The 27,873-nt window shown below is 53.5% G+C and overlaps 3 protein-coding genes across 4 annotated transcripts in view; 2 read left to right on the forward strand and 1 right to left on the reverse strand.

The window, feature by feature from the left end:
• Safb (scaffold attachment factor B) overlaps positions 1 to 22,501 on the forward strand; it is a 35,708-nt gene extending 13,207 nt beyond the window's left edge. The window contains exons 3-21 of one of the 2 annotated variants that reach the window (XM_013022799.1): positions 3,941 to 4,005; positions 4,098 to 4,304; positions 6,667 to 6,729; positions 8,904 to 8,931; positions 9,825 to 10,380; positions 10,810 to 10,859; positions 13,288 to 13,382; positions 14,621 to 14,770; positions 14,856 to 14,938; positions 15,104 to 15,243; positions 15,380 to 15,468; positions 17,421 to 17,527; positions 18,831 to 19,127; positions 19,634 to 19,771; positions 19,902 to 19,944; positions 21,425 to 21,540; positions 21,641 to 21,747; positions 22,019 to 22,085; positions 22,196 to 22,501. In XM_013022799.1, the coding sequence (XP_012878253.1) occupies positions 3,941 to 4,005; positions 4,098 to 4,304; positions 6,667 to 6,729; positions 8,904 to 8,931; positions 9,825 to 10,380; positions 10,810 to 10,859; positions 13,288 to 13,382; positions 14,621 to 14,770; positions 14,856 to 14,938; positions 15,104 to 15,243; positions 15,380 to 15,468; positions 17,421 to 17,527; positions 18,831 to 19,127; positions 19,634 to 19,771; positions 19,902 to 19,944; positions 21,425 to 21,540; positions 21,641 to 21,747; positions 22,019 to 22,085; positions 22,196 to 22,325 (2,531 nt within the window). In that variant the 3' untranslated portion in view covers positions 22,326 to 22,501. The remainder of the gene's footprint in view (positions 1 to 3,940; positions 4,006 to 4,097; positions 4,305 to 6,666; positions 6,730 to 8,903; positions 8,932 to 9,824; positions 10,381 to 10,809; positions 10,860 to 13,287; positions 13,383 to 14,620; positions 14,771 to 14,855; positions 14,939 to 15,103; positions 15,244 to 15,379; positions 15,469 to 17,420; positions 17,528 to 18,830; positions 19,128 to 19,633; positions 19,772 to 19,901; positions 19,945 to 21,424; positions 21,541 to 21,640; positions 21,748 to 22,018; positions 22,086 to 22,195) is intronic. The other variant, XM_013022800.1, reaches the window with a different exon arrangement.
• Positions 22,502 to 24,301: 1,800 nt separating this feature from the next.
• On the reverse strand, positions 24,302 to 25,994 carry LOC105990375 (chromosome unknown open reading frame, human C19orf70). The gene is made up of 4 exons (XM_013022741.1): positions 25,898 to 25,994; positions 25,096 to 25,273; positions 24,890 to 24,941; positions 24,302 to 24,530 (listed from the first exon to the last, which is right to left on the reverse strand). Exons 1-4 carry the CDS (start codon positions 25,924 to 25,926, stop codon positions 24,433 to 24,435), a joined length of 357 nt encoding a protein of 118 aa, XP_012878195.1. The 5' UTR covers positions 25,927 to 25,994; the 3' UTR covers positions 24,302 to 24,432.
• Positions 25,995 to 26,656: 662 nt separating this feature from the next.
• The window catches only part of Hsd11b1l (hydroxysteroid (11-beta) dehydrogenase 1-like), a 3,155-nt gene continuing 1,938 nt past the window's right edge, over positions 26,657 to 27,873 (forward strand). Inside the window, exons 1-4 of the mRNA XM_013022658.1 lie at positions 26,657 to 26,671; positions 26,864 to 26,941; positions 27,036 to 27,166; positions 27,707 to 27,818. Coding sequence (XP_012878112.1) covers positions 26,869 to 26,941; positions 27,036 to 27,166; positions 27,707 to 27,818 — 316 coding nt within the window. The 5' untranslated portion in view covers positions 26,657 to 26,671; positions 26,864 to 26,868. The remainder of the gene's footprint in view (positions 26,672 to 26,863; positions 26,942 to 27,035; positions 27,167 to 27,706; positions 27,819 to 27,873) is intronic.

The raw sequence follows: 27,873 nt of genomic DNA on the forward strand, positions 1-27,873 counted from the left end.
ATTTCCCTGCAAATGCCATTATTTTGTCCTTTCTAATGGCACAATTTTTGGATCCACTCATCAGTAGTGCGGCATCTGTGTTGTTTCCAGGTCTTGGCTATTGTGAACAGTCACAGCACCACTTCTGGCTTTTTCTGTTCTTGTGGTACTGAGGAATCAAATCCAGGGCTTCATGCATGCTAGGCAAGCAGTCTACCACTAAGCCACATTTCCAGTCCCCCGTGGAACTCTTATCTCTATTTAAATACCAAAATGGTAGAGTGCTAACTTTGAGCAAAAAAAAAAAAAAAATTCAGGGGCAGCACGTAGTCCCAAATTCAAGCCCCAGGACCATACACACACACTGCCAACTGGTGTCTTTAGCTGGATACAAAGAATTATACCTGTTATCCCAGCTCCTCTGGATGCCAAAGCAGAATTGCTTGAACAAGGAGCATGAGGCCTAGGCTGTGAAGCCAAATTCCATCTCTTAAAAAACAAATAAATTTGTGTGCCTATGTGTTATTTATGCATATGGGGCTATATTTTATTTATTTTTTGTCAGTTGTGGGGCTTGAACTCCGGGCCTGGGTGCTGTCCCTCAGCTCTTCAGCTCAAAGCGAGCGCTCTGCCACTTTGAGCCACAGTATCATTTCTGGTTTTCTGGTGGCTATTTGGAGATAAGAGTCTCATGTACTTTCCTGCCCAGGTTGGCTTTGAGCCATACTGACATCTCAGCCTTCTGAGTAACTAGGATTACAGGCATGAGCCGCCAGCACCTACTATTTTAAATAGTAAACTATGGGGAAACAGTCAAGAGCTATGATATAATGTGGGCAAGGTTAACTAGAGCTGGTGATTTCATATCAGAATAGTTGTTAGTTCTTCCCAAAATACGCTTAGAAGAAACTCTAGGCCAAGTGTGGCGTGGACCTGTAATTCTAGCATTCACAAGGCTGAGGTAGAAGGATTGCAAGTCCCAAGTTCTAGATGAGACCTGAAGAAACTCGGGTCATTGCTCAATGGTAGGGAAAGAAAAACATGATTTAAATGATAAGGTTTGGGATTTTATTTATTTATTTATTTGGATCCGGTCATGGAGCCTGAACTCTGGGCCTGGGTGCTATCCTTCAGCTCTTCAGCTCAAGGCGAGCGCTCTACCACTTAAGCCACAGCGCCACTTCCTGCTTTTTTCTTTTTGCTTATGTGGTGCTGAGGAATCGAACCCAGGGCCTCGAGCATGCAAGGCAAGCGCTCTACCACTGAGCCACTGGGATTTTAATCTCTTGTGGTTCCTCCCCCCCCCAGTACTGTAATACATTTTTTGGGGGGACGGGGGTCCGGTCATGGGGCCTGAACTCTGGGCCTGGGCGCTGTCCCTCAGCTCTTCAGCTCAAGGCTAGCGCTCTATCACTTGAGCCACAGCGCCACTTCCAGCTTTTTTCTTTTTGCTTATGTGGTGCTGAGGAATCAAACCCAGGGCCTCATGCTTGCAAGGCAAGCACTCTACCACTGAGCCACCTTCCCAGCCCCTGGAATAAATTTTAAACAGTTAAAAAGTCAGTTCTGATGACAGAGAAATTAATAATCTTATTTCCTTATAATTACTTGAAACAACACTTCATCTTACCCATTTTAATATCCTGTCTGGAAAGTGGCTTTTCCTGCAAAAGCTTTTTCTGAGCTCTATGCCCACCCCAGACCATTCAGGAAGCTGAGCACCAGCCCTGTGCCTTGAACAGTACCACCAAGTCAGAGCTGTGCTGTGCCACGCCAGGATATGGTCTCCACAGTGCAGCTTACGTTTTCACGTATGTCATTTTTTTCTTCAAGACAGAAACTTCATCTTGACCATGGCTTACTCATGCTTTCCATTTTTGCTCCAGTCTCATTAATTCTATAGTTCTGTATTTGCTACTCATTTTGTCATTTGTGTAAAAGTAAAGGCAGATGTCTATAAATGCTGCTGTTTGTATGATAGTGCTGGTGTGCGTGCACTCTGCAGCTCCAGAAGAGAATGTGAGTGCTGCAGAATGAATGGTACGCTAGGAAGAAAACTTGGGGGTTGGACAAGAGCAGTGCACCTGCTTATTTTCTTGTCACAGAATAGTATTGTCTCAACATTTTGTGTGCATGTACCTTTTTGTTTTGTTTTTGTTTTTTTGGTTGATCATGGGGCTTGAACTAAGCCTGGGCACCGTCCCTGAGCTCAAGTGGAGCGCTCTACCACTTGAACGACAGGACCCCTTCCAGTTTTCTGGTGATTAATTGGAATGGGAGTCTCACAGACATTTCTGCCCAGCCACGATCCTTAGATCTCAGCCTCCTGAGTAGCTAGGATTATAGGTGTGAGCCACCAGTACCCAGCTTTTTTGTTTTTTGTTTTAATCTCAGTAACAAGAAATGAATGGAAGGGGCTGGGAAGGTGGCTCAGTGGTAGAGCGCTTGCCTTGCATGCTCGAGGCCTTGGGTTCGATTCCTCAGCACCACATAAGCAAAAAGAAAAAAGCCGGAAGTGGTGCTGTGGCTCAAGTGGTAGAGCGCTAGCCTTGAGCTGAAGAGCTGAGGGACAGCGCCCAGGCCCAGAGTTCAGGGCCCACGACCGGACCCAAAAAAAAAAAATGAATGGAAGAAAATAGAAATGATACCGAGTCTAAGCACACATAGGAATATAACAGTAAGATTAACATTTTGAATTATGGAAATTATTTAGTGCATGGAGTTGGGAAATGTAATCAATGCAAAATTGACAGTTAGTGCTGCAATGATCTTGGCACAGGGGAATGTAGAGAGTATGGAGAAGAACTTCTAGCCCTGCCCACCCCCGATACTTGATAGCCTTGTCTATGTGATGGGGGAGGAGAGTTTCCTGCAAACCCACAGCAAGATTCAAAGATGGGTAATGGCCCATGGGGAGGGACTGTGTCCTGTGCATATAGAACACAAGTATCAAGCTAGGAAACATAGACAAGAAGTTCTTTTTTAACAGAAAGAACCTTCTACAGTCGGGCACCGGTGGCTCACGCCTTTAATCCTAGCTACTGAGGAGGCTGAGATCTGAGGATCATGGTTCTAAGCCAGCCCTGGCAGAAAAGTCTGTGAGACTCTGATCTCCGATAAACCACTAGAAAACGGGAAGTGGCGCTGTGGTTCAAGTGGTAGAGCGCTCGCTTTGAGCTGAAGAGCACAGGGACACTGCCCAAGCCCAGAGTTCAAGCCCCATGACCAAAAAAACAAAAACAAAAAAAAACCCTTCTACAAAAGTACAGGTGAATGACAAAAATTGAATGTCAGCAGTAACAAGATATGCCTACCTGCAGCAGTTCTGGGCTGCGAAGGTGTTGGTTGCCACAGCGTGTTTTTTTTAATCACACGTCTCACGGTGACCATTAACTGTGTTTGATGAACAGGATTGTCAGGCTGCTCCATCTTCGGGTGCCTACACAGTGTTGTGCATGAACATGGAGCAGTGGTCACCCTACACCAGGTGCTGAGTGATAGCCACAGCAGGAGGTGGACTGTGTCCAGTATGGTGGAGTACTAGCTTCAGGTGCTGAGGCCTTCAGATGGTTTTGTTCATTTCCTTTAAGGCTTTGTAACATTGTGTGAGGGAAACTCACCATGTCCTCGACTGACTTCATGAAGTTCTTATTTAGTACCAAGAGGTTACGATTCTTTGAGTCAGATTATGGGTATAATGCATCTTGATTGATGTCACCTCTCATGTGTTTTTATCAGGTTGCTCTTTTCCCACTAACAGCAGTAGACCAGGGGCCTCACCTTCCCCAGAGCTCTCTTCACCTTCTGTTTGCACAGCCACTTCCAGGGCACATGTGTACTGCAGCCTCTGGGCTCTTCCTAAGGGTAGTGCCCTGGTGGTGCTCAGGCCTGTGACAATGTAGGTGGCTGCTTCTGGGAAAGGGAGGGCTGTGACTACCTGCCTGTATGATTCTCTCCTCAGGGCGGAAAGCAGAAGAGGAGGGTGTGGAAGACAATGGACTGGAGGACAACTCCGGGGATGGTCAGGTAGGTGCAGCCTGTTCACCTCCGGGACAAGGGGTTGACTGGATCAGCACTTGACAGTTTTCCTCATGGTGGTTTTCCTCATGTTACTGCAGGAGGATGTGGAAACCAGCTTGGAGAACTTGCAGGACATCGACATGATGGACATCAGTGTTCTGGATGAAGCTGAAATCGACAATGGCAGCGTCGCCGACTGCGTGGAAGAGGAAGATGCCGACAACCTCCCAGAGTCGCTGTGTGACAGCAGAGAGCTTGTGGAGGGGGAGACGAGAGAGCTTCCAGAGCAGCTTCAGGAACATGCTGTAGGTAACTTGGCAGTATGTCTGGAAAGGACTCTGGCTGTCAGCCACCTGTGTGTGGGAGGGGACTTCTCTGGGGAGTGAAGTTCTCTGTGAGCTTGGCTGAGAAAGGCTCTCAGCAGGTCCACACAGAGGTGCTGTTTGCATGAGACACATGGCACAGGATGTTGAGCACACTGGCCATGCCCTTCCCATTGCAAATGAGTCTGCTACAAGGCCTCAGAAACCTGGAAAACACTCAGCTTAGGAGCATGGGAAGTACTCCCTACTGCCAATCTTGGACCCTGACCTTGAGATTGTTTGTATGGACATAGTTATCTTTGTGCTAGAAACGCCAAATTATGAGATTATAACATGTGTTATGCATGAAGTTCTACTTACTAGGCATTAGGCATTATGCTCTATGAGCCTTTTGACAACAGGATGACTTGTGACTCTGCAGGGGTGAGGGGAGACAAGAATGGTTTACAGGTAGCATAATGATAATTAAGAGCAGCCAATCCTGACTCCTTGCGCCTGACCCTTGCTCCAGCTTGTCTGGGCAGAGGAGTGACAGAGAGGTGGAGAGGGAAGTGGAATGGTCATTCTAGGTACTCTAGTGATTTGTGGAGGGCTGGGAAGGTGGCTCAGTGGTAGAGCGCTTGCCTTGCATGCCTGAGGCCCTGGGTTCAATTCCTCAGCACCACATAAGCAAAAAGAAAAAAGCCAGAAGTGGTGCTGTGGCTCAAGTGGTAGAGCGCTAGCCTTGAACTGAAGAGCTGAGGGACAGCGCTCAGGCCCAGAGTTCAGGCCCCACGACTGGACCCCAAGTCTAGTGATTTGTGGAGGCTGGTCTTGGTCTCCAGGACCTTTTTGTGGGCCTCCCATCAGTCTGAACCTTCTCCCTGGATGGCCTTGGACTCTGCTTAGAAGTAGTAGATTGAGGAAGTGGCGCTGTGGCTCAAGTGGTAGAGTGCTCACTTTGATCTAAAAAACTGAGGGACTCGCCCAGGCCCAGAGTTCAAGCCCCACAAGTGGCGCACACAACCAGAGTAGAATGGTTTTCAATTCATTTGAGACATGACTAAGAGCCCTGCTGACAAAAGTAGGGTGTGAAGCTATTTTTATCTTCTAGTGTCTCATTCTCCTGTTTCTAACCTGTAGTAGCAGAAAATGTCTTCGCTCTGGAGGCCTAACGTTGTTGAGTGGCCTTGGGCAAGTCACTTATCCTTTTTGGGCCTCCTTTGAGAGGGAAGTAGGTTCAAGGAGGATTAAATAAGTATTTAATAAGGGGAGAAGCCACCAGAGTGGCTGTCCCTGTCTTTGTAAGTGAAATGATACAGCATATCAGAGCAAGCCATTGGACCGTCTTGTCTCACACTCTAGTAGCACAGCCCACCCTAGAGAGTGGCCTCAGAGATTACCAGGTAGTAGTGTAACAGGCTGCCTTCCCCATGTGTAACCAGACACATGGGCTTAGCACTGTGGCACAGAAGCTGTCCTGGGAGGGTGGGTGAGTGGGCGGGCACAGATCTATGCCACCTCACCGGCAGGTGGATCACTCAGACTTGTGTGTTTCTAGCACTTGAGCTAATGGATGCCTCCTAAGAACAGCAGGGTGTATGTGCTTTTCAGTGTGCATGCTTTTATCTTATCTGAGGGTTTTGATTACAAGCAAAGGTACCAAGGAATTCATGCTAGCTCTGCCCTTTCTGTGGTTGGAGAATTACTGAAGGTGGGTGTAGATGAGTGCTAGGTTTTGCCAAGCTTGTGTTCCCTGTCCTACACATAGGCTAGAAAACCACTGCTACGGGGGCTGGGAAGGTGGCTCAGTGGTAGAGCGCTTGCCTTGCATGCCTGAGGCCCTGGGTTCAATTCCTCAGCACCACATAAGCAAAAAGAAAAAAAGGGCTGGAAGTGGCACTGTGGCTCAAGTGGTAGAGCGCTAGCCTTGAGCTGAAGAGCTGAGGGACAGTGTCCAGGCCCAGAGTTCAGGCCCCACGACCAGACCCCCCACCTCCCCCCCCAAAAAAAAAGAAAAGAAAACCACTGCTAAGAGGCAGGGCTGGGCAGAGATGCCCTGTGCCTGTTGGCCCAGCATTGGTGGCATGCAGACCGTGGCAGGTGATAGTTATTAAGTCTTCACTGCCTGGTTCTAGATGCTGTTCTGGCAGGGCGACACTGGTCTACTGGGGAACCTGTCCTGCAGGTCTTCCTCCTGCCTCCCTGGAGGTGCCCTTTCTGTAGCCTTTCTTGGTGTGCAATGCTCACCTCCATCACTCTGGAATCTCACACCACATCCCTTGCTCATAGTGTTGTTCTGATTGTGTAGGCCATTCTGTTTCTGCTGGTCAGCGTGATGCCTGTGTTCTCCTTTCTCTCACAGGCAGATGACAAGGAATCTATGAACAATTTAGATACTTCATCGCCTGACTTCACTATGCTACAGGTAAATTGTGTGTCAGCTCTGCAATCCCATTGCCACAGTTTCTGGAAACCACTGCAGACATTGGCTGGCAGTCTCAGCTGGCATTCCTTTCGAGGTTGGTTGCTTGTCAGGATGGATGGGTGGGGATGTGCAGCTTTGTCCAAACCAAGCACCCCTTTTAGCTCCCGCCTCAGGTGTAGGGGTGGCATTCTTGTTGCAAGTTCACCATCTCTTATTCAAAACACTTTGAATTTTAGGATTTGCTTCTTTATTTGCATTTGAAATATTGTGTATGTGGGGAGGTACTTTGGGGATGAGAACAAAGTGTCAGCACAAAAATGCATTGCTGTGTTGTGTTACCTTTGTGAGCTAGAGGTGGTTTTGTGCTATTTTTAATGTGCCTGTCTCATAACCTGGGCTGCCACAGGCCAGTCAGCTCACAGTTAGAGGTTTGGCGCACTTCTGGGTTAAAACTGCTCAGCCTGTCGAGTCCTCACTGAAGCACCATGTTAGAGACTGTCTCTGCAGATGGAGGGAGGTGTCTGTCCTTAACAAAGATGAGCAGCATGGAGCAGGAGCTTCATGAGGGTTCTCATAGTGTTTAGGGTCTTTCTTCCAGAATCTGCCCAGATTTCTTCTGCTGACTGTGTGTTCTTGCTCTTTCATTTCCATCTTCAGAGAGGAAAACATAGGATTCACGGTTGGAGGAAAGCTTTGTTTCAGTTCATTTTTGCCAGCCTACAAAGGTGGCAGTGGGCAAGGTGTGCTCCCAGGTAGCTGCCTGGGTTTCACCAGGGTTGGTGAGGAAGCCAATGTGGGGTTCATCTTGCTCCCCCCTCTTTTTCTCACTGCCTCCTGTGCTGTGAACGAGAAATCTCCTTTCAGACTCACTCATCTGCTTCTGTCAGGCAGGGAGGGACCGGTCTTGAAGAAGGCCCCATCTCCAGAAGGGCAGTGACACAACCACTCCTGACCCAGGAGCTGGGTCTTGAACTCACTGTCTTGTATGTTTCTGGCAGAAGACTCCATGTTAAATGGAGCATGGCCATCCTTCTGAGGCAGGTGAGGATGGATATTTCCCAGTGAACAAAAGCAGATTAAAAGTCAACAGGAAGCTCCCAAAGAGCATGAGAGGGTCCCCAACCTCCTCATGTGCCCTGCCTTAAGCAGCAGGATTAGGAAGGGCCTGGTCTGGGGGTGAGGAACACAGTCACAGGCAGCTCAGTCCCCCACTTGTTGTGTGTCCTCAGGCCAAGTTCTCAGTTATTCTGGTCTATAATGCTGAGAAGGATGTGCCCACACACAAAGTGTGTCACCCCACAAAAGTCACCCCTTCCCCCAGCCAGGTGCTGGCAAGCAGAACTGGCGCCTTGTAGATGGTCATTGCTGATTGGACTGGTGCCTTGTAGATGGTCATTGCTGATTGGACTGGCGCCTTGTAGATGGTCGTTGCTGATTGGCACTGCACAATAGTGCACTAAGCCCAGCAGAACTTAATAGGCAGCAGGCAGGCAGAGGGCCTGGAGGCCTGGGAGCACAGCTGAAGCCCCACACAGGCCCACAGTGTGGTGCTGATAGCAGACACTGCTGGAGGCAAGGGGAGGTGGTGCACAGCAGTAGCCTGGCTGGACAGGGCCTCCTTAAAAGAATGGAGTGTTAGATCTGCTGTGGTGGGCACATTGCCGTGGGCTCTGTATAGCAAGGGATGCAAGGATCCTTGTGTATGACAGGTCATTTCTGTCAGACATCCAAGTAGGAACATGGAAACACTACTGTCTTTGAATTCTTTTTTATTTTTTGTGCCAGTACTGGGACTTGAATAACGGCTTGGGTGATGTCCCTTAGCTTCTTTCCTCAAGGCCAGCTCTCTACCACTTGAGCCACACCTTTACTTCTGGCTTTTTGGTGGTTAATTAAGTTTTCTGCCTAGGCTGGCTTTCAACTGTGATCTTCAGATCTCAGCCTCCTATGTAGCTTGGATTAATAGGCGTGAGCCACCAGTGCTGGCTGATCTTGAATTTGAGGCTTTGGTCCCAAGGGACACACAGGTGTGGGACTCTTCCTCCCCACCTTCCTCTTGTGTGTGAACTGCCCTGCCTGTGCTGTGCCTCCTGTTCAGTCCTGGCCACCGCTTAGGAATACACTGTAGTGCTGTCCACTACTTGGCAACATCTGATTTGTGTTTTCTGTTGCAGGAAATGGAAGAGCCATCTCTGGAGCCAGGTACTGTTCAATGCCAACCTTGGCAGTGGGGGTTCAGACGTTCTAGTTTCCCACTATCTCTAACGGGAATTCTTGAATTTTAACAAGTAGCTGTACTATATATAGCATACATTGTTCTAAAGGTTTACAATCCAGAAGATACCAGGATCATAGAGATTGGAAACCCAGCCGTATCACCAGATCTGTGACAGTGGCTAGTTTCTCATTTTGCAAAATGTGTTGGCGAGACTCTTGATTTCACGCCATGTTACACAGAAACTGTAGAAAGATTTGTAAGCTCTCTGGAGCTCCTGCCTCTGCCACGAAACAGATCTTGTGATATCGGGCACTATCTGACTTCTGTGTATGTGATTGAGGCAGCACAGGCAGGGATAGGGAGATCCGTGTACAGCACTGGGATACCACTGGATTCCACAAGAGGAAAGAGCTCCTCCATGAGAATTGTAAACAAACACACTTACCGTCTGGACTGCAAATCTCCAAGCCAACAGAAGATGCTTTCATGTCACACTGCTCTGGTAAACGCAATTCAAAGAAATTTGGAAGTTGAGCTGTTCAGTTAAGCACCTTGGACTTCAGAAGCTAAATTTGGAAGAGTCATTTATACACGGCAACAGAATGAAGACTGTCAAGAATCAGCCAGAAGGTTTTGGGGGTTAAATCTCTGGGATGCTTTCCTCTCCCCGTAACATAGCCTAGCGCAGCCTAGCGGCCGGTGGCAGCAAGCGCAGATAGTGTACAGTGTCACTGTGTGCACCGCGGGTTTTCCAATCTCTGTGTAGCTAGCGGTTCTCTTGGTGTTAGTGTGGCAGCCGTGCCCGTTCCGCATTTGTGATTGCTTTATTTCCCTGGTAATTAAACCTTGTGCCATTCTATTCCTGTTAAATCCGTAGAAAATGAGAAAATACTCGACATTTTGGGGGAAACTTGTAAATCTGAGCCAGTAAAAGAAGAAGGTTCCGAGCTGGAGCAGCCATTTGCACAGGATACAAGTAGCGTGGGGCCAGACAGAAAGCTGGCGGAGGAAGAGGACCTTTTTGGCAGCGCCCATCCGGAAGAGGAGGAGGAGGAGGAAGAGCTTGAGGAGGAGGAGGAGGAGGAGGAGGGAGATTTAGCAGTGGCCCACGAGTCACCGCGCGCTCAGTGGAGCGAGGCAGACACCCTGTTAGCGGTAGTGAAAAGGGAGCCCGTGGAGCAGACAGGAGGCGAAGGCGCGAGGACGGACTGTGAGCCTGTAGGGCAGGAGAAGCCAGTTGAGCAGAGTAGCGCAGCCCCCGAGCTGGCGGAGGCCTGTAGCCAGGAACTGGCAGAAGCGCCCACGGAAGCCCCGAGCCCCGAGCCCAGAGATAGCAAAGAAGACGTGAAGAAGTTTGAGTTTGAAGCTTGTAATGAAGTCCCTCCGGCTCCTAAAGAGTCCTCAACCAGTGAGGGCGCTGATCAGAAAATGAGGTTTGTTGTTTCTCAGTTTTAGACCAGACGCTATCTCCTTTTCATTGGTCATTTAATGATGACACGCATAAAGCTGTTGGTTCTCTGTCCGCAGTTGGCCAGCCACACTGCTGAAATTCTAGATTACTTCCAAACTATGTTTTATTTCTCTTTATTTTACACTGAATGCATAATCTTTTTTCTTTTCTCAACCTGTCATGGTTGTTTCCTTTAATTCTTCCTAATTACCTTTAGTCCAGCAGAATTAATTAACTTCTGTGGGTCTGAAATCTTATGGTTAGGTCAGATTTCCAAAACAAGTTTGTTCGGGGTGTAATATTTTCAGAACTAAATTGCGGGTAGGTATGCAACCTCAGCACGTGCTTATGATTTTGAGTTTGTTTCCTCGGTGCTGCTACACCACAGAGTGACACTGTCTCTTGTCTCTAGTTCTGTGGAAGATGACTCGGACACAAAGAGGCTCTCCCGAGAGGAAAAGGGTAGGTCCCTGGACACTTGGAGCAGGGTGCTCCAAGTGGTGGCCACATGTTCACTTGTGATCTTAGTGTCCTGTGTCTCTCCAGCTCTGCCTGAGCCCATCAGGAAATTTTCCCACTTCTCTGTCAGGGGCTCCGCAGGCTCTTGTTTGGGGAGGCACCACTTCCTAAGGGTGAATGACTATCCCGTGCAGACTTAGACATACAAAATGCTTGAATTCAGTGGTGCCTAAGCCACCTCTTAAAAATACTAATTGAAGCTGGGCACCTGTGGCTTATACCTATAATCCTAGCTACTCAGGAGGCTGAAATCTGAGGATCACAGTTCATAGCCAGCCCAGGCAGGAAAGACCATGAGACTCTTATCTCCAGGTAACCACTAGAAAAGGGGAAGTGGCTCTGTGGCTTGAGTGGTAAAGTGCTGGCCTTGAGCTGAAGAGCTGAGGGACAGCACCCAGGCCCAGAGTTCAAGCCCCACGACTAACCAAAAAAAAATAAAATAAAGCCGAGTGCTGGTATCACAGCTGTAATCCTAGCTACTCTGGGGTTGTAATCTGGGGATCATGGTTCAACGCCAGCCTGGGAAGTCAAGTCCATGAAACTCATCTCCACTTAAACAGCAAAAAGCCAGAAGTAGAGTTGTAGCTCAAGTGATAGAGTGCTAACATAACGTTAAATAAAAATGCTCAGAGCCGGTGCCAGTGGCTCATGCCTGTAATCCTAATTACTCAGGAAGCTGAGATCTCAGGATTGCAGTTCAAAGCCAGCCTGGGCATGAAAGTACCAGAAAACCGGAAGTGGCTCTGTGGCTCAAGTGTTAGTGCTAGCCTTGAGCTAAAGAGCTTAGAGACCGCAGTACCCAGGCCCAGAGTTCAAGCCTCATGACCAACCAAAAAAAAAAAAAAACAAGGACAGCTGGGTGCCCACAGCTCACGCCAATAACTAGCTACTCAGAGGGCTGAGATCTAAGTATCATGGTTCAAAGACAGCCTGAGCAGGAAAATCCATGAGACTTTTTGTTTTTGTTGCTGGTTGTGAGGCTTGAACTCAGGGCCTAGGGCTCTGTCCCTGGGCCTCTTTGGGCTCAAGCCACAGCGCCACTTCTGGTTTTTGAATGGTTACTTCAAAATCTTACGGTGACTTTTCTGTCTGGGCTGGCTTCGCATTGTGTTCCTCAGATCTCAGCCCCCTGAGTATCTGGGATTACAGGTATGAGCCGCCACCCTGTGCCAGCTTAAGAGTAGTCTCCAGTTAAACAGCAAAAAGCTAGAAGTAGAACTGTGACTCAAGTGATGGAGTGCTAGTTGTAAATAAAAAAAGATCAGGAACAGTGTGGTGCTGGTGGGTCACACCTGTAATCCTACCTACTCAGGAGGCTGAGGTTTGAAAAGCTCTGTTCAAAGCCAGCCCAGGCAGAAAAGTCCTTGAAACTCTTACCTCCAGTTAGCCACCTGAAAACTGGAAGTGTGGCTCAACATGGTCGAGTGCTAGCCTTGAGTGAAAGAGTTCAGGGCTGGGAAGGTGGCTCAGTGGTAGAGCGCTTGCCTTGCATGCCTGAGGCCCTCGGTTTGATTTCTCAGCATCACATAAGCAAAAAAGAAAAAGCCCAGAAGTGGCACTGTGGCTCAAGTGGTAGAGCGCTAGCCTTGAGCTCAGGGGTAGTGCCCAAGCCCTAAGTTCAAGCACCAGGACCAAAAAAAAAATAAACAGGGATGACACCCCCATCCCTGAGTACAAGCAGCCTCACAGATATAATAATTACTAGAGCTAACCTCCTTTCCCATCAGCATGATGGTGTGGGAAAAGGAAGGGCCCGTGCCTGGAGGAATAGAAACAGCTTTGAATACACTTGGTTTGAATACACTGGAGCTTGAACCTCAGGGCCAGGGTGCTTTCCCTAAGCTGCTTTTGTTCAAGTCTAGCATTCTACCACTTGAGCCACAACTCCACTTCTGCCTTTATTTTTGTAATTTTAGTGGAGGTTAGTGTCCTCCCAGACTTTCCTGCACAGGCCAGCTTCAAACCAAGATCCTTAGATCTCATCCTAGGTAGCTAGGATTACAAGCCTGAGTCACCTGCTTCTAGCTATTTTGTTAACTTTATAGAAGCTACCATCTCCAGTATGGCCTGATGTATACATGAGCGAAGCCCTGGGTTCCCTTTATAGTACCACCCCAGAAAACACCAAACCGCCATAATGCATGTTCCACTCGTTTTTGTTCCCTTCAGCCTCTTCGGCCCTGGCACCCATGTGGTGAGCGTTTCCTGGGCTGCTGCATTCCTGTGAGGATGGTGGGCCAGGCCCTACCCCCTCCCCACCCGCTGCCACCATCTGGGAGCATGGGGACTTCGGGTGGACTGGCATGGCTTTCTTGTGGACTGAGGATCACTGGGTATTGTCATTCTTACCAGAACTTTTGTTTTAAACCAGGTCGTAGCAGTTGTGGTAGGAATTTCTGGGTTAGTGGACTTTCTTCTACAACCAGAGCCACAGATTTGAAGAATCTTTTCAGCAAATATGGGAAGGTAAGAGCCCGTAGTTTATAGAACAAGAAGCATTTAACATGCTTTTTTTTCTTTTTTCTTTTTTTGTTGTGTGGCTCGAACTTGGGCGCTGTCCCTGAGCTCTTTAGCTCATGGCGAATGCTCTACCACTTGAGCCACAGCGCCACTTCTGGTTTTCTGGTGGTTAATTGGAGATAAGAGTTTCACAGACTTCGTTGCTCAGACTGGCTTTGAACCGCCATCCTGAGACCTCAGCCTCCTGAGTAGCTAGGAATACAGGTGTGAGCCACCAGCACCTGGCTTTAACATGGTTTCTTAACATGAGGGTTTCAGGCTACCTTCCTTTTGATGCCTACTGCTGTTTGGGATCCTGGGGGTGTTGCCATCCTGGAACCTCATCCCCATTACACGGCTGCCTCAGGCCTAGGCACAGGGACACCTGTCTCACTTTCCTTCCTCTGGTTCCTTATACTTCTAGCATTCCTCCTCTCCATAGACTTGGACAGGCTTTGCTCCTGGTATTTTAATGTGTATTTAGGAGTCCTGCCTGTGTAGTTAGGAGTCCACAGTAGATCAGCAAAGACTATCTGCCTTACCCTGGTGGTTTCCCACAGCTACAAGGAGCGTAGTGTGTGGAAACTGTATTAGACTTACCTCAGCCTGGACTGTTCCTTGGCAGGGGGTAAGGCAACCTCAATGCTCAATTGTCTGGGCAAGAAAGGGGCCTGTAGTGTCATGGGCATTACAGCTTTATGATGGTTAAGAGTGGACAGTCTTATCAGATACCTTCGTCTGGGGAAAGGGCTCTACAGGTTACAGTGACTGACCACTACCTCCCACTGGGCCCAGATCTCTGTAGAGTGTAAAAGAGGGAGCCTTACCTGAGCTTGTGGGGGAACCAAGGCCTCTGGGTGGTGTGTAGATGTGTACGTGTCCTCATCCTACCCTTGCCGTGTTTTCCTGCCTGACTGCCATTTGTGTGTATGCGCATGGTGCCTTGGCTCCAAAGTCTGAGCAACTGCAGTGCAGAGCTGCATTGAGGGCACATGATAACACGGCATTGACCCTGTTACCCTGTGCTGTGCCCCACCACAGGTGCCCTGGAGAAGTTTCAGGGCATGGGTGGGAGGCCAGCGTTCCCCTCCCCAGTGCATGAATGCCACCTGTGCAGCTCCTGTCCTCACTCCTTGCCTGTCCCAAGCATGGCTGTGGGCGTCTGCGGGCCCAGTGTCGCAGTCATCTCTGTGGCCTTTCCATAGGTGGTGGGTGCCAAGGTTGTGACGAATGCTCGGAGCCCTGGGGCCCGTTGTTACGGCTTCGTCACCATGTCCACAGCGGAAGAGGCCACCAAGTGCATCAACCACCTCCACAAGACAGAGCTGCACGGGAAGATGATCTCGGTGGAGAAGGTGAGAGACAGACTAGCATTCCCCTGTACTGCTTCCTCACCAGGAAGTGGGGTGCTGCCTCTACTGCATTTTCATCTTTGTTCAGGCCAAAAATGAACCCGCTGGCAAGAAAACCTCTGACAAGAGAGATGGGGAGGGCAAGAAGGAGAAGTTGAGCGCTGGTGACAGGTAGTCCCCTTCCCTGAAGAGACTGGGCTCCTAGTTGGGGAAGGGGGAAGGGAAGGGTCAGAAGTGGGCCATCAGACCCTGCACCCCATTACCATTTGCATTTGATTAGAAGGCTTGCACCAAACACCTGCTCAGACAGCGGTTTGTCTGGGCTGTTACTTACAGGTCTGCAAACGTGAAGAAGGATGATAAAGCTGAGAGAAAAGATGATGCCAAAAAGGGGGAAGATGCAAGTGGAGAAAAGAGCAAAGACCCGGAGGAGCAGAAAGCTGGCCCCTCTGAGCGGACTAGAGCCACAAAATCAGGTACCCCAAGTGTCTGTGCAAGCCTTACTTTTGCTGTGAAGTGATAACCCAGCTCTAAGCAGGGTTTGCGGCTGTCAGCCCGGCTTTTTGCCTGTCAGGGTTCACTTCCCACCGTTCACTTCCTTTGTCACTGCAGGAAGCCGAGGCAATGAGCGCACTGTGGTGATGGACAAATCCAAAGGTGTGCCCGTCATCAGTGTGAAGATGTCAGCCTCCAAGGAGCGGGTGAGTGTCCGCTTCCTGCCAATGCCAGGCCTGGGCTGATCTGCCTCTCTGCAGAGCTTCCTGCTTTCAGAGAGCTGCCTGTGCGTGGCCCAAGTGTAGAATGCCTGTCCAGTCAGTGCAGACCCAGCACTGCCCAGTGTAGTAACTTAGCACAAAGGAGGGCTGAACTAGTTAGGGGTGAGCGCCTGCATGTGTGAGACATGGCTTCCATCCCAGCACCGTGAAAAGAAGGAAAAGATTTTTAATTTTGTTTCAGTGAGAGTTGTTTTGCTTGCTTGCTTATGTTCTTTGCTGAACCTAGTTGTGGAAGTGAAGGGTGAAAGAGTTGCTGGGAGCACTTTGCCTAGCACTGTTACAGCCTATGCACATCCCCGGGGAAAGGTCAGCCCTGCTCCACCTTAGCAGCTCTTGTGCATCCCTACACCGCCCCCCAGAGGCTGCCTTCCTGGCCACCTCTCACCCACCTGGCCCTGGCCCCCGCCCCGATTCCAGGCAGCCTAAGCACAGCACACAGGGCTGTGGGTAGGTGCCCATGTTGGTAGAGCCTCATGGCTTTGCTAAGAGAGGATTGCTGCACCGCCCAGCCAGTGGTTTACGTAGAGGGCTCGAGATTTGACATAGAGCCAGGCACAGTGTCTCACATCTATAATCCTAGCCAGTTACTCAGGAGGCTCAGATCTGAGGATCACAGTTCAAAGCCAGCTTGAGCAGGAAAGTTTGTGAGACTTTTGTCTCCAATTAGTTTATCAGAGAAAGCTGGAAGTGTACTGTGGCTCAAGTAGTAAATGATAGCCTTGAGCAAATGAAACTCAGGGACAGCAACCAGGTACAGAGTTCAGCCCCTGGACCAGACTTTAAAAAAAAAATGATTTAACATAGAAGACTGAGTGCAGGGGGGGGGGGGGTGAGGATGCCTGGGCAGGTCCCAGGAGACTGCACAGCAGCTTGGGGGCCCCTTTAGGCAACCTCATGGGGTTCCTCTGGCACAGTCGAACAGCTCTCTTGTCAGGCTCCGCCCAGTGTAGAAAGCTGGTGTTGGCATAAGTGGTACAAGTGATTGTCAGTCAGGCACATGAGAGTCACATTCCAGCTGCCAGCACAGGGCCATCCCTGCCCACAGGCCCTTGTAAGGAGAAGCCTTGGGACTGCATGAAGGTGTTCATAGAGCTTCGTGCTCAGGTTTGCCATGCATGTGGTCTAGTACAGAGCCTCCTGCTCTTCTGTATTGAAGTGTGGTTAGAAAATGGAATGTGCAGTCATACCATGAGGTTGTTTGTGCCGCACCAGAAGTGAACGGGTCTGGAAAACTCAAGGACTAGTGTGAAGGAAGAGGCAAAGCTCTTAATTTTATTTTGGATACCAAGGAAAGCATAAAAGATTTATTCCATTCTTGCTGGGCACCAGTGTCTCATGTCTATAATCCTAGCTACTCAGGAGGCTAAGATCTGAGGATTGTGGTTCAAAGCCAGCCCAGACAGGAAAGTCCATGAGACTCTTATCTCCAATAAACCACCAGAAAACTGGAAGTGGCGCTGTGGCTCAAGTGGTAGAGCACTAGTCTTGGGCTGAAGAGCTCAGGGACAGTGCCCAGACCCAGAGTTTAAGCCCCACAACAACAACAACAAAAAAAGATTTATTCCATTCTTATAAAAAGTTTTTTTTGGAGGGGGGGGTCTTTTCCATTTTAGTCTGTGATGGCCTTGATGGGTCATGCTTCAGCCGTGTTCAGTTTGTGGCTGTTAGGAACCAGATTCCTTTTGCCACCCCCTCATCTCTGAGGACTTGATTAAGAATAGGTCATCAGCTTGCAGGTGGTGGCACAGGCCTGTGAGACTCTGTCTCAGAAGGGAAAAGGCATCACACGGGCCCTCCCTCAGGTGCTTGCTCACAGGCCTGGCCTTCCCTCCCTTGTTTGGGTCTACCTTAACACGCAGTGCTACTTGGTGGCATAGGTGTCCAAAAGCCAGGACCGCAAGTCAGCCAGCAGAGAGAAGCGGTCTGTTGTGTCCTTCGACAAAGCCAAAGAGCCTCGGAAGTCCAGAGACTCAGAGTCCCGGAGGTGAGTCTGGATCCAGCACCAGGGCTTGTGGCCGGTTTGGGTTGTGTCCTCCACGTATGGGCGCAGCTGTGCTTTTAGTGAGGAGGCTTTTGCCTAGTCTGTTTGCTCCCCTATTCCCCCAGGCTTGCTGTGCTCTGCTCTAGTCCCTGGCCATTTGCTGATGTGAACGTGGGCCATCTCCTTCAGAGACCGGGGGTCCCAATGAGTGGGAGTGGGGGTTCTGCTGGGATGTTGGGAAAGGGAGGGTTGATGCAGCCTCACACATAGATGGACTCATCCTTACATCAAACAAGGCTAGCCAAGTAGAAGCATGACAGGAATGTCCCAAAGAGGATTTGTAGCCTAAGAGAGGGGCAGCGGTGAGGAAACAAGAAGATGTGGCTTTGACAAATCCATGGGCACCCTGGAGCCATGTGGCCTAGGACAGTCCCTGATGGAAATACGGAAGGAAAGGGGTGCTCTTCCGCATCTCCCTGCCAGCTGTTGTGTGGGACCTTGCAGGAAGCCCGCAGTGGCTCTGACGAGCTTAGCCCGTGGCTCGGCTCATGAAAGTAGAGCTTCACCTAGCTGACCACTGTAGGGGGAAATGTCTCATGAGCTCAGACTTGGACAGTCGTAATCAGAATTATCCTGTGTATGTGGAAGACAATCCAGACAGGCAGGAATGAATAAAACTGGAGTTAGTACAAAGGAGTCGCCGGGCACTGGTGGCGCACGCCTAAATTCCTAGCTGCTCAGGAGATGTGAGGGTCACTGCTCCAAGCCTCCGGGCAGGAAAAGCTGAGATTTTCTCACTACGGAAAAGCCGGAAGTAGAGCTGTGGCCCAAGGGGTAGAGCGCTAGAGCAGAGGAGCTCCGGACGGCCGGGAAGGCGGCTCTGGCAGAGCGCGCGCCTAGCCTGCCTGAGGCCCAGGGTTCCGTTCGCAGCGCCGCGGCTCGTGCCGGAGCGCCGGCCTTGAGCTGAGAGGCTGGGGACGGCGCCCGTTCAAGCCCCGGGACTGGTTTTAAAAAAAGAAGAGCAGACGCCGTAACTGCGGTCCGCGAAGGCGGACAGGGCAGTCTCCGGGGAGAGGGCTCCCGCTGTCTGCGGGGACAGACCGCCGCGGCCCAGTGGAGGTGGGGACCGCGCTCCCGGCCGCACCCTCGCCGGCAAGAGTGTGCCATGGCTTCTGAGCGGCCGCTGGTGTGGAGCCAGCGCAGCCCCGGCCCCAGCCCACGCTGGGGCAGGAGGTCGCTGCGCGTCCGCATCCGGTCCCGCTCACCCTCCTTGGCAGAAGCCAACCAGCTCCCTGCCTCGCCTCAGGGAGCGGGAGCGCAGCGAGCGGGAGCAGCGTCTGCAGGCGCAGTGGGAGCGGGAGCGCGAGGAGCGGGAGCGGCTGGAGATCGCCCGGGAGCGGCTGGCCTTCCACCGGCACCGGCTAGAGAGGGAGCGAATGGAGCGGGAGCGGCTGGAGCGCGAGCGCATGCGCGTGGAGCAGGAGCGCCGGCGCGAGCAGGAACGCATCCACCGCGAGCGCGAGGAGCTGCGGCGCCAGCAGGAGCTGCGCTATGAGCAGGAGCGGCGGCCCGCTGTGCGCAGGCCCTACGACGTGGACGGCCGGTGAGGAGGGTGCTGGCGGAAACCTTGGGTCACGGTCAAGGGAAGCCTTGAGAAGGGGGTTCAACCTCCAACAGCCCGTGGCGGCGTGTGCTGGGGACGTGGGCAGGGACAAATGGGAGGCCCCTAATGAATTTGAGGCTGGGCAGTGGGTGGGGAGCCCATGTAACACAGGCATTGCCAAGACTTGTCCAGCTGTGCTGGCGTCTGGGCACTTAGTAGACTGTGCTGGTACAGAGCACACCTGGGCCATGGGATGAGATGTGAGCTTGAGAGCATTTCAGGTGAGCCTGTTGGCTAAGGGTAGCCAGGGCCCCCTCAGGCCTCTCTCTGCGTACTTGGTCACTCTGTTGGACCGGTGACAGGGACAGCACTCCCTCATTGCCTGAGCACCAGCAGTGAGATGGGCCCCTCCACAGGCTGTGGCCAGACGAAGCAGAGTGAAAGTCAGCCGCCCTGCAGAGGTGGTGGGGCTGGGGTCGGTTCCTTGACCTCCTGCTGTCCTACAGACGGGACGAGGCCTACTGGCCGGAAGCCAAGCGGGCGGCACTGGAGGAACGCTACCACTCGGACTTCAGCCGCCAGGACCGCTTCCACGATTTCGACCACAGGGACCGGGGCCGCTACCCCAACTACTCTGTGGACAGGTATGTGCTGCGGGCACATGCCTTCCCTGGCCTCGTGGCTACCCAGGCTATAGGAGCCACAGGGCCGTGTACGTGCACTCTGGGAACGGCACTGTCCCTGTCCTTGTGTGATTGCAGTTCCCTTTTCCAGGAGAGAAGGTTCCAGGTCAATGATGGGAGAAAGAGAAGGGCAGGTATGTATGGTTTGCCACTGTAGCCAGAGCGGACTCCTTCCCTCTCCTGCCTGTCCTGCTGGTGCTGAGCTTTGGTGTACTTCGGGCCCACTGGTCTAGGCCTTCACTCTGGGGTCTTTTGGGGGCCAGGCTTGTTCTGGCAGTGGTGTGGCAGTGTGAGGCCTTCCTGCAGGCACCTTAGGAACAAGGGGGTGCTTTTGGCCTCAGCACACAATAGAGTTAACTTTTGTAGTTCCCACATGCTTACTGGGGGCCCCGCACCTCAGAACACCTTTTCCTTCCCCTTCCCGGCAGGGCGCTGGGCCAGAGTCCTGCCAGTGTGTGTGCCACCTGACCGTTTTGCCTTCCTTGGATGTTTGCTACGGTTGGGGCTGATGGCACTGGGCTGTCCCAGGTCCTCTGCTGCCCCATCCCCTATCCCCACCCCTATGGTGGACGGATATAGATGGATCTGAAGCACAACCAAGAGCTGTCTGTGGTCCAGCTTTGGTGCAGAATGTAGCTCACGGGCTAAATGTCCAGTCCTGGCACAGCTACCTCCTGCCAAGCGTGTTGTGCTTCTGTGGGGTGTGGATGGGGGCAGCATCTTCTCTCAACCTGGGGCCCTCAGCTCAGTGTCTCTGATAGCGGCACTGCCCCGTGCCAGGGACACTGTGGTGTAGGTTGTTCGGTCAGAAGCATGGGTACATTTTGAGATTGTAGGGAGAGGTTAACTGCCTGCTTCTGTCCATTTCTGTTGGGTTTAAAAATAATAATTTATTTTTTTATTTCTGGGGCTTGAACTTGGAGCTTGGGCACTGTCCCTCAGCTTTTCACTCATAGCTGTTGCGCTGCCACTTGAGCTACAGCTCCATTTTTGCTTTTTGCTGGTTAATTGGAAACAAGAATCTTACGGACTTTCTTGTCCAATCATGATCCTCAGATTTCAGCTTCCCAAGTGGCTAGGATTATAGGCATGAGCCACCAGCCACCTGACTTTTATGTGGATTAGAATTGAAACATTGATTTGCCTCCCAAAATTCACGTTTTGAGTGGCGAGCTACATAAGCAGAACTGTTCCAGCCCACAGCAGTGTCTTGGGTGTCTTGGTGCGGCTCTGGTTGTACCTGTGGCTGCCCTGGTGCAGGTGTTCCTGAGTGGAGAGCAGAAAAGGCAGCGGGCTGGTGCTGCTCGGGTGCCCAGAAGCAAGGGCCTGTGGGCAGTAATGAGCTCGTAGGACACTGGTTGGCTGTTCACTTTTAGAAGGCAGGAAACAGATTGGGCACCTTGTTTGTAGTTCTTGTTACTTCCTTGGCTGTCAGGGGAAGCTTGGAAACTGAACTGCTGCCCATGTCTCCATAAGAAAACTGAGAAGCCACCCAGAGGGCCATAGACTTTCTGGCCTTGGGTTACCTCAGGGGCTGCCACACTTGTATCAGCTTGCTGCCCCACAGGCCCCGGGCCCCAGGGTCACTGGCTCTTTCTTTGCTCCCACCTCCAGCATTACCCTGAGCGCCATGGCGGACCCGAGCGCCACGGCCGGGACTCACGTGATGGCTGGGGCTATGGCTCTGACAAGAGGATGAGTGAAGGCCGGGGGCTCCCCCCACCCCCGAGGTTCGTGTCCTCACCCTGCAGTGCCACGCCCACCATGCCCACTCAGTGGAGGGGGTCCTGTGGTGGGGGACAGTCCACATCAGAGATGTGTTTCTCCAAGGGGCAGACGTGAGTGGGGGGAGCATGGCCGGAGACTGGAGGATGACCGTGTGTGGCAGGGAGCAGCTGAAGGCGGCATGATGGACCGCGATCACAAGCGGTGGCAAGGTGAGCCCTGATCTCAGCACCAGCTCCAACTTGGCCTCAGCTGGACTCTTGGGGGGACACTCACTGCTACCTGGGTGGACATAGGGTGCTTCAGAGCCTGCTCCCCTGGTGGACCCAGTGAGGATGTGGCCTGGTGCCAGATGGCTGCCTGGCTCTCCCAAGTCCCCCGTGGCAGGGGCTGCCATGGTGCTGCAGCTCCCTGTGCGCCCCCTGCATCAGACCCACACCCCTGAGGACTGAGTTGCTGAGCGTGTGCTGCCTTGCCTCATAGGCGGTGAGAGGAGCATGTCCGGTCACTCGGGACCTGGCCACCTGATGAACCGGGGCGGCATGTCAGAGTGAGTAGGATCCTTTCTGTGCTGCGTAGCCTCCTTGGAGTGGAACTGCACGCTAAGGGCTGGGCGGGCTGCCTCAGGAGGAAGGAGTCTGATTGTTGCCCTGTGTCCAGGCGTGGTGGCTTTGCCCCCGGCAGGGCCTCCCGGGGCCATGTGATCCCACGTGGAGGGATGCAGGGCGGCTTCGGGGGACAGAGCCGGGGGAGCAGACCCAGCGATGCCCGCTTCACCCGCCGCTACTGAGCACTTCCTGCCCGCGCCCACCCTGTCCAGAGTATGTTCTCCTAGGATTCCCTCCAGACACCGTGTACAAATAATTTTTTTTATCTGCTGCCATATTGTAGCTCAATACAATGTGAATGTTTGTTTTTGTTCTTCGGTTTTTTTGTAATAAAGGTGTTTCTGTTCACATCCCCTTACTTGGCAAGTCCTCTCTCCGTCAGCCACCCTGTGGCCACAGGCAGGCATGGCTGGCTGCAGGGAGAGGGCCATGGGAGCCGGCAGTGTCCACGTCGTCTTATTTAAAAGTCTACAGACACCGTGCACCACGCTGGCTTGTGGCCCTGCCGTGTCTGCCCACTGGTGACTGAGGACACCGACATGAAACGTGGGGGGGGGGGGGCTGCACGCAGCCCCCCAGCCAGTAGGACGGAAGCTGTGAGGGCCCCGGCCTGCCGAGCCCTGGGCTTCCGAAGCAGCTTTAAGAACAAGCCAAGCTCTTCAGTGTACCACGGCCAGACGCTGCCTATTCTGCTGTGCCGGCAGCACGCTCAGGCCCAGCCCTCCACCAGCGCCCTCCCGTCCATCAGGCAGGCAGCCCTTCCCACCCCTCAGCAGCCCCAGGAACTCCCTCAGACCTGGGCCGTCACAGCGGACAGAGGGCCAGTGGGCTGCATTGGGTCACTGTGGGCCACTGCACAAATGCTTGGCCCCAGAGCAGGTCTCCTCCCACCTGCCCCAACCACTGGACAACAAGCATGGTTGGGGCAGATGATGGGACACTCAGCCCGGGCTGCTGGTTCTTTCAGACCTAATGAAGTGGCCTGCTCTTCGTGGACGTGGGAGAAATACAAGCCATCTGCCTGTATGTGCTGGCTTCAGCCCACACCCAGACCTACGACTTCATAGGTCTTCCGGTCACCCCTGCTTCTGCCGTCAGTCCATGCCTTAGGTCACCCTCCCAAGGGTGGAGCACAACACAGCTGCCATGAGCAGCGGACTCACACTGGGTGTCACTCATCACACCACCCTATCTTTTATAGTCCAGTCCCCATGTCACCCCTTTGCCCAGCTGGCCATTGGCATAGTCTTCTGAGCACCACTTCCAGCTGTATGGATGACACTGTGCCAGGCCTGGCCTGCTGTGCCAGGGGCCTGGGCCTCTTCCCTAACCCCCTACCTGGTACCGGCTGTGGCTATGTCAGCTTGCCTGGATATTGTAGAGGATCCACAAAAACAGCCAACTGGCACTGTCCTGCCAAATACCCATCGCAACTGCAGGCCTTGCAACAGGTGCGCCGGGAGCGGGTGGCCTGCCTCCCCACACACGAGCAGAGACCCATCAGAAGTTCCAAGAGCCGGGCGGAGGGATTGGCTCCTCAGGGCTGCCTAAGGCCTCTGAACAGGCATCAGGCCGGGCTAGAGCTAGGTGCCTCGGTCCTCCAGTGCCAGAGGGCAGGCATGCTCCTTGTCTACACCCATCAAGGGCCAGTAAGGTGAGCCACCTCCAGGCAGGTGACCGTGGAGAGCACGCGGGAGACGGTGGAGCACAGGTGCTGGCTGCAGCCGCTGTTGCCCCTCTCGTGTGGGTTTGGAGATGGCTGCTGGGGAGCTGCCTAGCCTCCATCCACCTCATCTGTATCATCTGTCTCCTTCCCGCATCCGCCCCACAGAGCCAGATAAGCCCCCAAACTCCTAGGAAATGGGAGCCCTCTCCAGCTCAGCTCTATTCCCAAGCCTGTCCCCCAACCCTCACTGCTACTACCTGAGGACATCATCAGCCCTGAGAGCGGGCTAGTGCCAGTGGCCTCAAAATGGACATGCTTTCCCTGAGCCCACTAGTAACCAAGTCTGCTGGGACTCTCCCTCCCCCGCCCCCTGCAAGTGGCACAGACCAGAGAAGAGAGCAGAGGGCAAACAGCAGCCTCTGGCCAGGGTCAAGCTGGGTCCCATGGGGCCAACCCACGCCCTTCCCCCCCTGGGCCAGCACAGGGTCGGGGAACACTTCCAAAGTCCTTTATTGGGCCAGCGAAGCTGGAAGCTGCTCTGACTGAGGTCCCGATTGTGGGGTCTTGAGCCTGAGGTGTTTGTGTCCTTGTTCAGCCGAGGTGGGCGGTATCTGCTGATAGGGCTACTTGGTGTGCTCCTTCACATACTCCCAGCCCTCTTTGGAGTAGTTGACAGCCTTGGTGGGGGCCACCGACAGGGCAGACATCACCTTGACGATGCCTGCAGGGAAGGCCCAGATGTCTGGTGAGACCCCTACCTCCTTCTTGGTCAGCCCCCTACAGAAGCTCACAGGCACAACTTCCAGCAGAGAAACTGAGGCAGCAATGGGACGAGCCTTGCCCACAGGAGCAGCTCAGCTGTGACTCCCCCCCATTACCTTCTGGTTTTAACTCCCAACACACAGCTGAGCCCTACAAGGAGGCGCCACAGTGCCTTGGCCTGGTAATCCCCACACACCCTTCCACGGGAGACACACAAGCAGCAGGAACAGGGATTCGTGGAAAGGAAAGGCAAGGAATTCAAGGAGAGCATCTGGGCTGGGTCATCTGGTCATCCCCAAGAAGGCGGCTGGGGCCTACCTGAATTCCAGGACTCTCGGATGGGAAAGTTAATCTTTGGAGGGTCTGGGAGCTGGGAAGAAAGAGGAGCACAGGGACAGGTGAATCGGGAAGGGTGAGCGGCCCAATAACCTTTAGGACAGGAGGTCAACCAGGCTGAAGGGACCCAAGGCCACCACTGAGCTGACCTCCTGCCAAGCCTGGCCCTCACTCTCCCACCCGATTACCTGCGGTAACTGCAGGCCGGTCTGCTGGCACACATACTGGCTGAACTGGTACATGGCGGGAGGCACCACCTCCTCAGCCCTCCTCAGTGCGGCCTCGCTTTTGTCACTGGGTCCCAGAAGTTCATGGTCGTAGACTAGGTAGATGGCACCCCCAGCCACACTGCCTTTGATGAGGAACCTGCCAGGAGGAAGGAGGGACACTGGGACACTGCTGGCATCCCCGGCAAGGTTTGACCCTCTGGGAGGCTGTGGGGGGTTCCCAGTGCAGTGACACCCACACGGCCCGGTGTCTAATGGGTAAACGGCACCCAAAGAGGCCAGAGTTGCCTCACCCCTATTACACACAGTACTGCTCTTCCACTGAGCAGGGCAGGGATCCTGGAGGCCACTTGAGCTGGTAAACTGAGGCCAGAAAAGGGGCAGTGGGTCACCCGAGGCCCAGCACAGAGGAGATGATGACAGTGGACATTTAAGACTCTGGGCCTTCTAGAAGCTTTCCAGGGGCTTTTCTAAAGGTCCCCGGGAGCTTCTTGCACGTCACCCTCTGCTCGGGGCGCACAGTGACCTCCGGATACGCGCGACCGGCAGGATTCGCGGCGCATTTCCAGGTTACAGACGAGGCAGGGGAGGCCCCGGCGGCTCGGGCGCAGCGGACCGAGGGCTCGTGGGGAGGCGATCGGCGGCCCCGGGACCGGGCGGCCTCCCCGGGAAGCGAAGAGCAGCTGGAGACCACACCCGAGAGGGCGGTGGGTGCCTGCAGCAGGGGGGTGGCCCGGGGTCTCCCGCCCCGCGCCGCACGCACCTCATCAGCGACCACATTCGGGCCACCATGGTCGCTCGGCTCCGCGCGCAAGGACACTCCACTCGCCCGCCGCTTCCGGTGGCGGCGCCGCAGAGGCCTCTGGGGGATGTAGTCTATCGGGTTGAACACAAAGGCCTCTGGGAGCTGAAGTCTCTTTCACGCTCTGGGCTTCCCACCACCAGAGGCTTCTGGGAAATTCAGAAAAGTCGGCCAGCCGCCGCAAAGCTGTCGGGGAAATGCAGTCACCAATGGGATAGGCCGCTGAGCCTGCTGGGAAATGTAGTGCAGCCGGTCTGTGAACGAAGGAGGGGGAAGAGGTGTCGGAGGTACGGCGTGAATCCTGATGGAGACACAGAAAGATGGTAGATCCACTCGCGCCCGCGCGAGGGCCCAAGGACCCGGACTTGGAAGAGCAAGGCTAGAAGGCAGTTGTCACGACAACGCGAGGGCGGGATTGTTCCAGAGAGGCGGGTCTGTCGGCACGTGACACGTAGAGGGCGTGGTCTCCGATGGAGTAGGCGTGGTTTGGGGCTGATGGGTGGGAACGTGGAGGAAGCCGTTGCCTGGCAACGCCCGAGCGCGTATCTTCGCGACTCGGCCCCGCCTCTGGGGCGGGGTCTCGGAGTCACGTGACTCGGACCCGCCGGGAGGGGGCGCGGCCGGTGGTCTGGCCCCGCGCTTCGGCGGGGGTGGGGGGGGAAGGGAGGCCCAAGGGAAAGCGCTCGTGTGGGTTCTAGTCCCGGAGGACAGCGGGGGAAACCGAGGCCCGAGTGGGTGAGTGCGCGGAACCAGCGTGCAAATGGGTTCAATGCCCCTTTGTCCAGAGGGGAAGTCGAGGTGAGGGGCTACGAGGGGTTCGATCCTGCATACCAGCTTCAAACTATCCCCCCCCCCACCAACCTGCGTGTCCGCCTGTCTGTCCACCCACCCTCCCGTCCATCTGTCCATCCATCCACACACCCACAGGGGTAATGAAGGTGTTGCTCTTCACGGGGCTGGGGGCCCTGCTCTTCGCCTACTACTGGGATGACAACTTCGACCCCAGTAAGTTAATGTCCGCGGGGAGGGAGGGAGGAGCCCGGGGATTTTCCAGAATCCTGCGCAGCTCCTCAGGCTGACCACCCCTGCTCCGTGCCAGCCAGCCTTCGGGGAGCCCGCGTGCTGCTGACGGGGGCCAGCGCCGGCGTGGGCGAGGAGCTGGCCTATCACTACGCCCGCCTGGGCTCACACCTGGTGCTCACCGCCCCCACCGAGGCCCTCCTGCAGAAGGTGAGCCACGTCATGTCGCTTTGTTTGATGGGGGCTTGGGAGGTCAAAGGAAGATGGGCTCCAATCCCTGCATTGAGCCAGGCTTCCTGTGTGACTTTGGGTAAAGTCCCCTGACTTCTTTGAGCCTGTTTCTTCATTTGCTGGGCACTTTCAAGAACCTTCCTATAGGCTGTGGGGCTTGGGCAGATGGCTCCGAACGGTCCTTGGTTATTGGGAATACTCCTAGTATTCCAGCCGGTGCTGTTAGGGTTCTCCAACTCAAAAGGTGGGGAGGGGATAGACACCTTTTAGCCACCTCTTATGCTTGCTTCTCCCTAAGCAAGAAATCTCGACCGATGTAAATCTCCTGTGTTTCCCAATGCTGGCATTTGCTTAAATAAACCCCCTTGCGTTCTCCTCCTTGGGCTAGTTGAGAAGGAAGTTGAGTGGGACTCTGGCAGGGGTGGGGCTTCAGGTAGGATCCTTGATGTGGCCATCTGGTGGAGGGGAGACACCTGAGGAGGGAGGAGAGGCCCACGGGCAGCTCTTCCCCCCCCCCAGGTGGTAGGGAACTGCCGGAAGCTGGGCGCACCCAAGGTCTTCTACATTGCGGCGGACATGGCCTCCTCTGAGGCTCCCGAGCACGTGGTGCAGTTTGCCCTGGACAAGCTGGGTGAGGGGCTGGGCCTGGGGGGGGGGTCTGCACAAGCTGGGTGAGGGGCGGGGCT

Source organism: Dipodomys ordii, unplaced genomic scaffold, assembly GCF_000151885.1.
Source record: "Dipodomys ordii isolate 6190 unplaced genomic scaffold, Dord_2.0 Scaffold64, whole genome shotgun sequence".
NCBI lineage: Eukaryota > Metazoa > Chordata > Mammalia > Rodentia > Heteromyidae > Dipodomys > Dipodomys ordii.

Coding starts and splice junctions, on each gene's coding strand:
- LOC105990375 (XM_013022741.1), bottom strand. CDS start 25,926: ATGGTGGCCCGAATGTGGTCGCTGATGAG. Junction 25,274..25,897: donor CGAATGTGGTCGCTGATGAG/GTGCGTGCGGCG, acceptor TCCTCCTGGCAG/GTTCCTCATCAAAGGCAGTG. Junction 24,942..25,095: donor CCGGCCTGCAGTTACCGCAG/GTAATCGGGTGG, acceptor CTTTCTTCCCAG/CTCCCAGACCCTCCAAAGAT.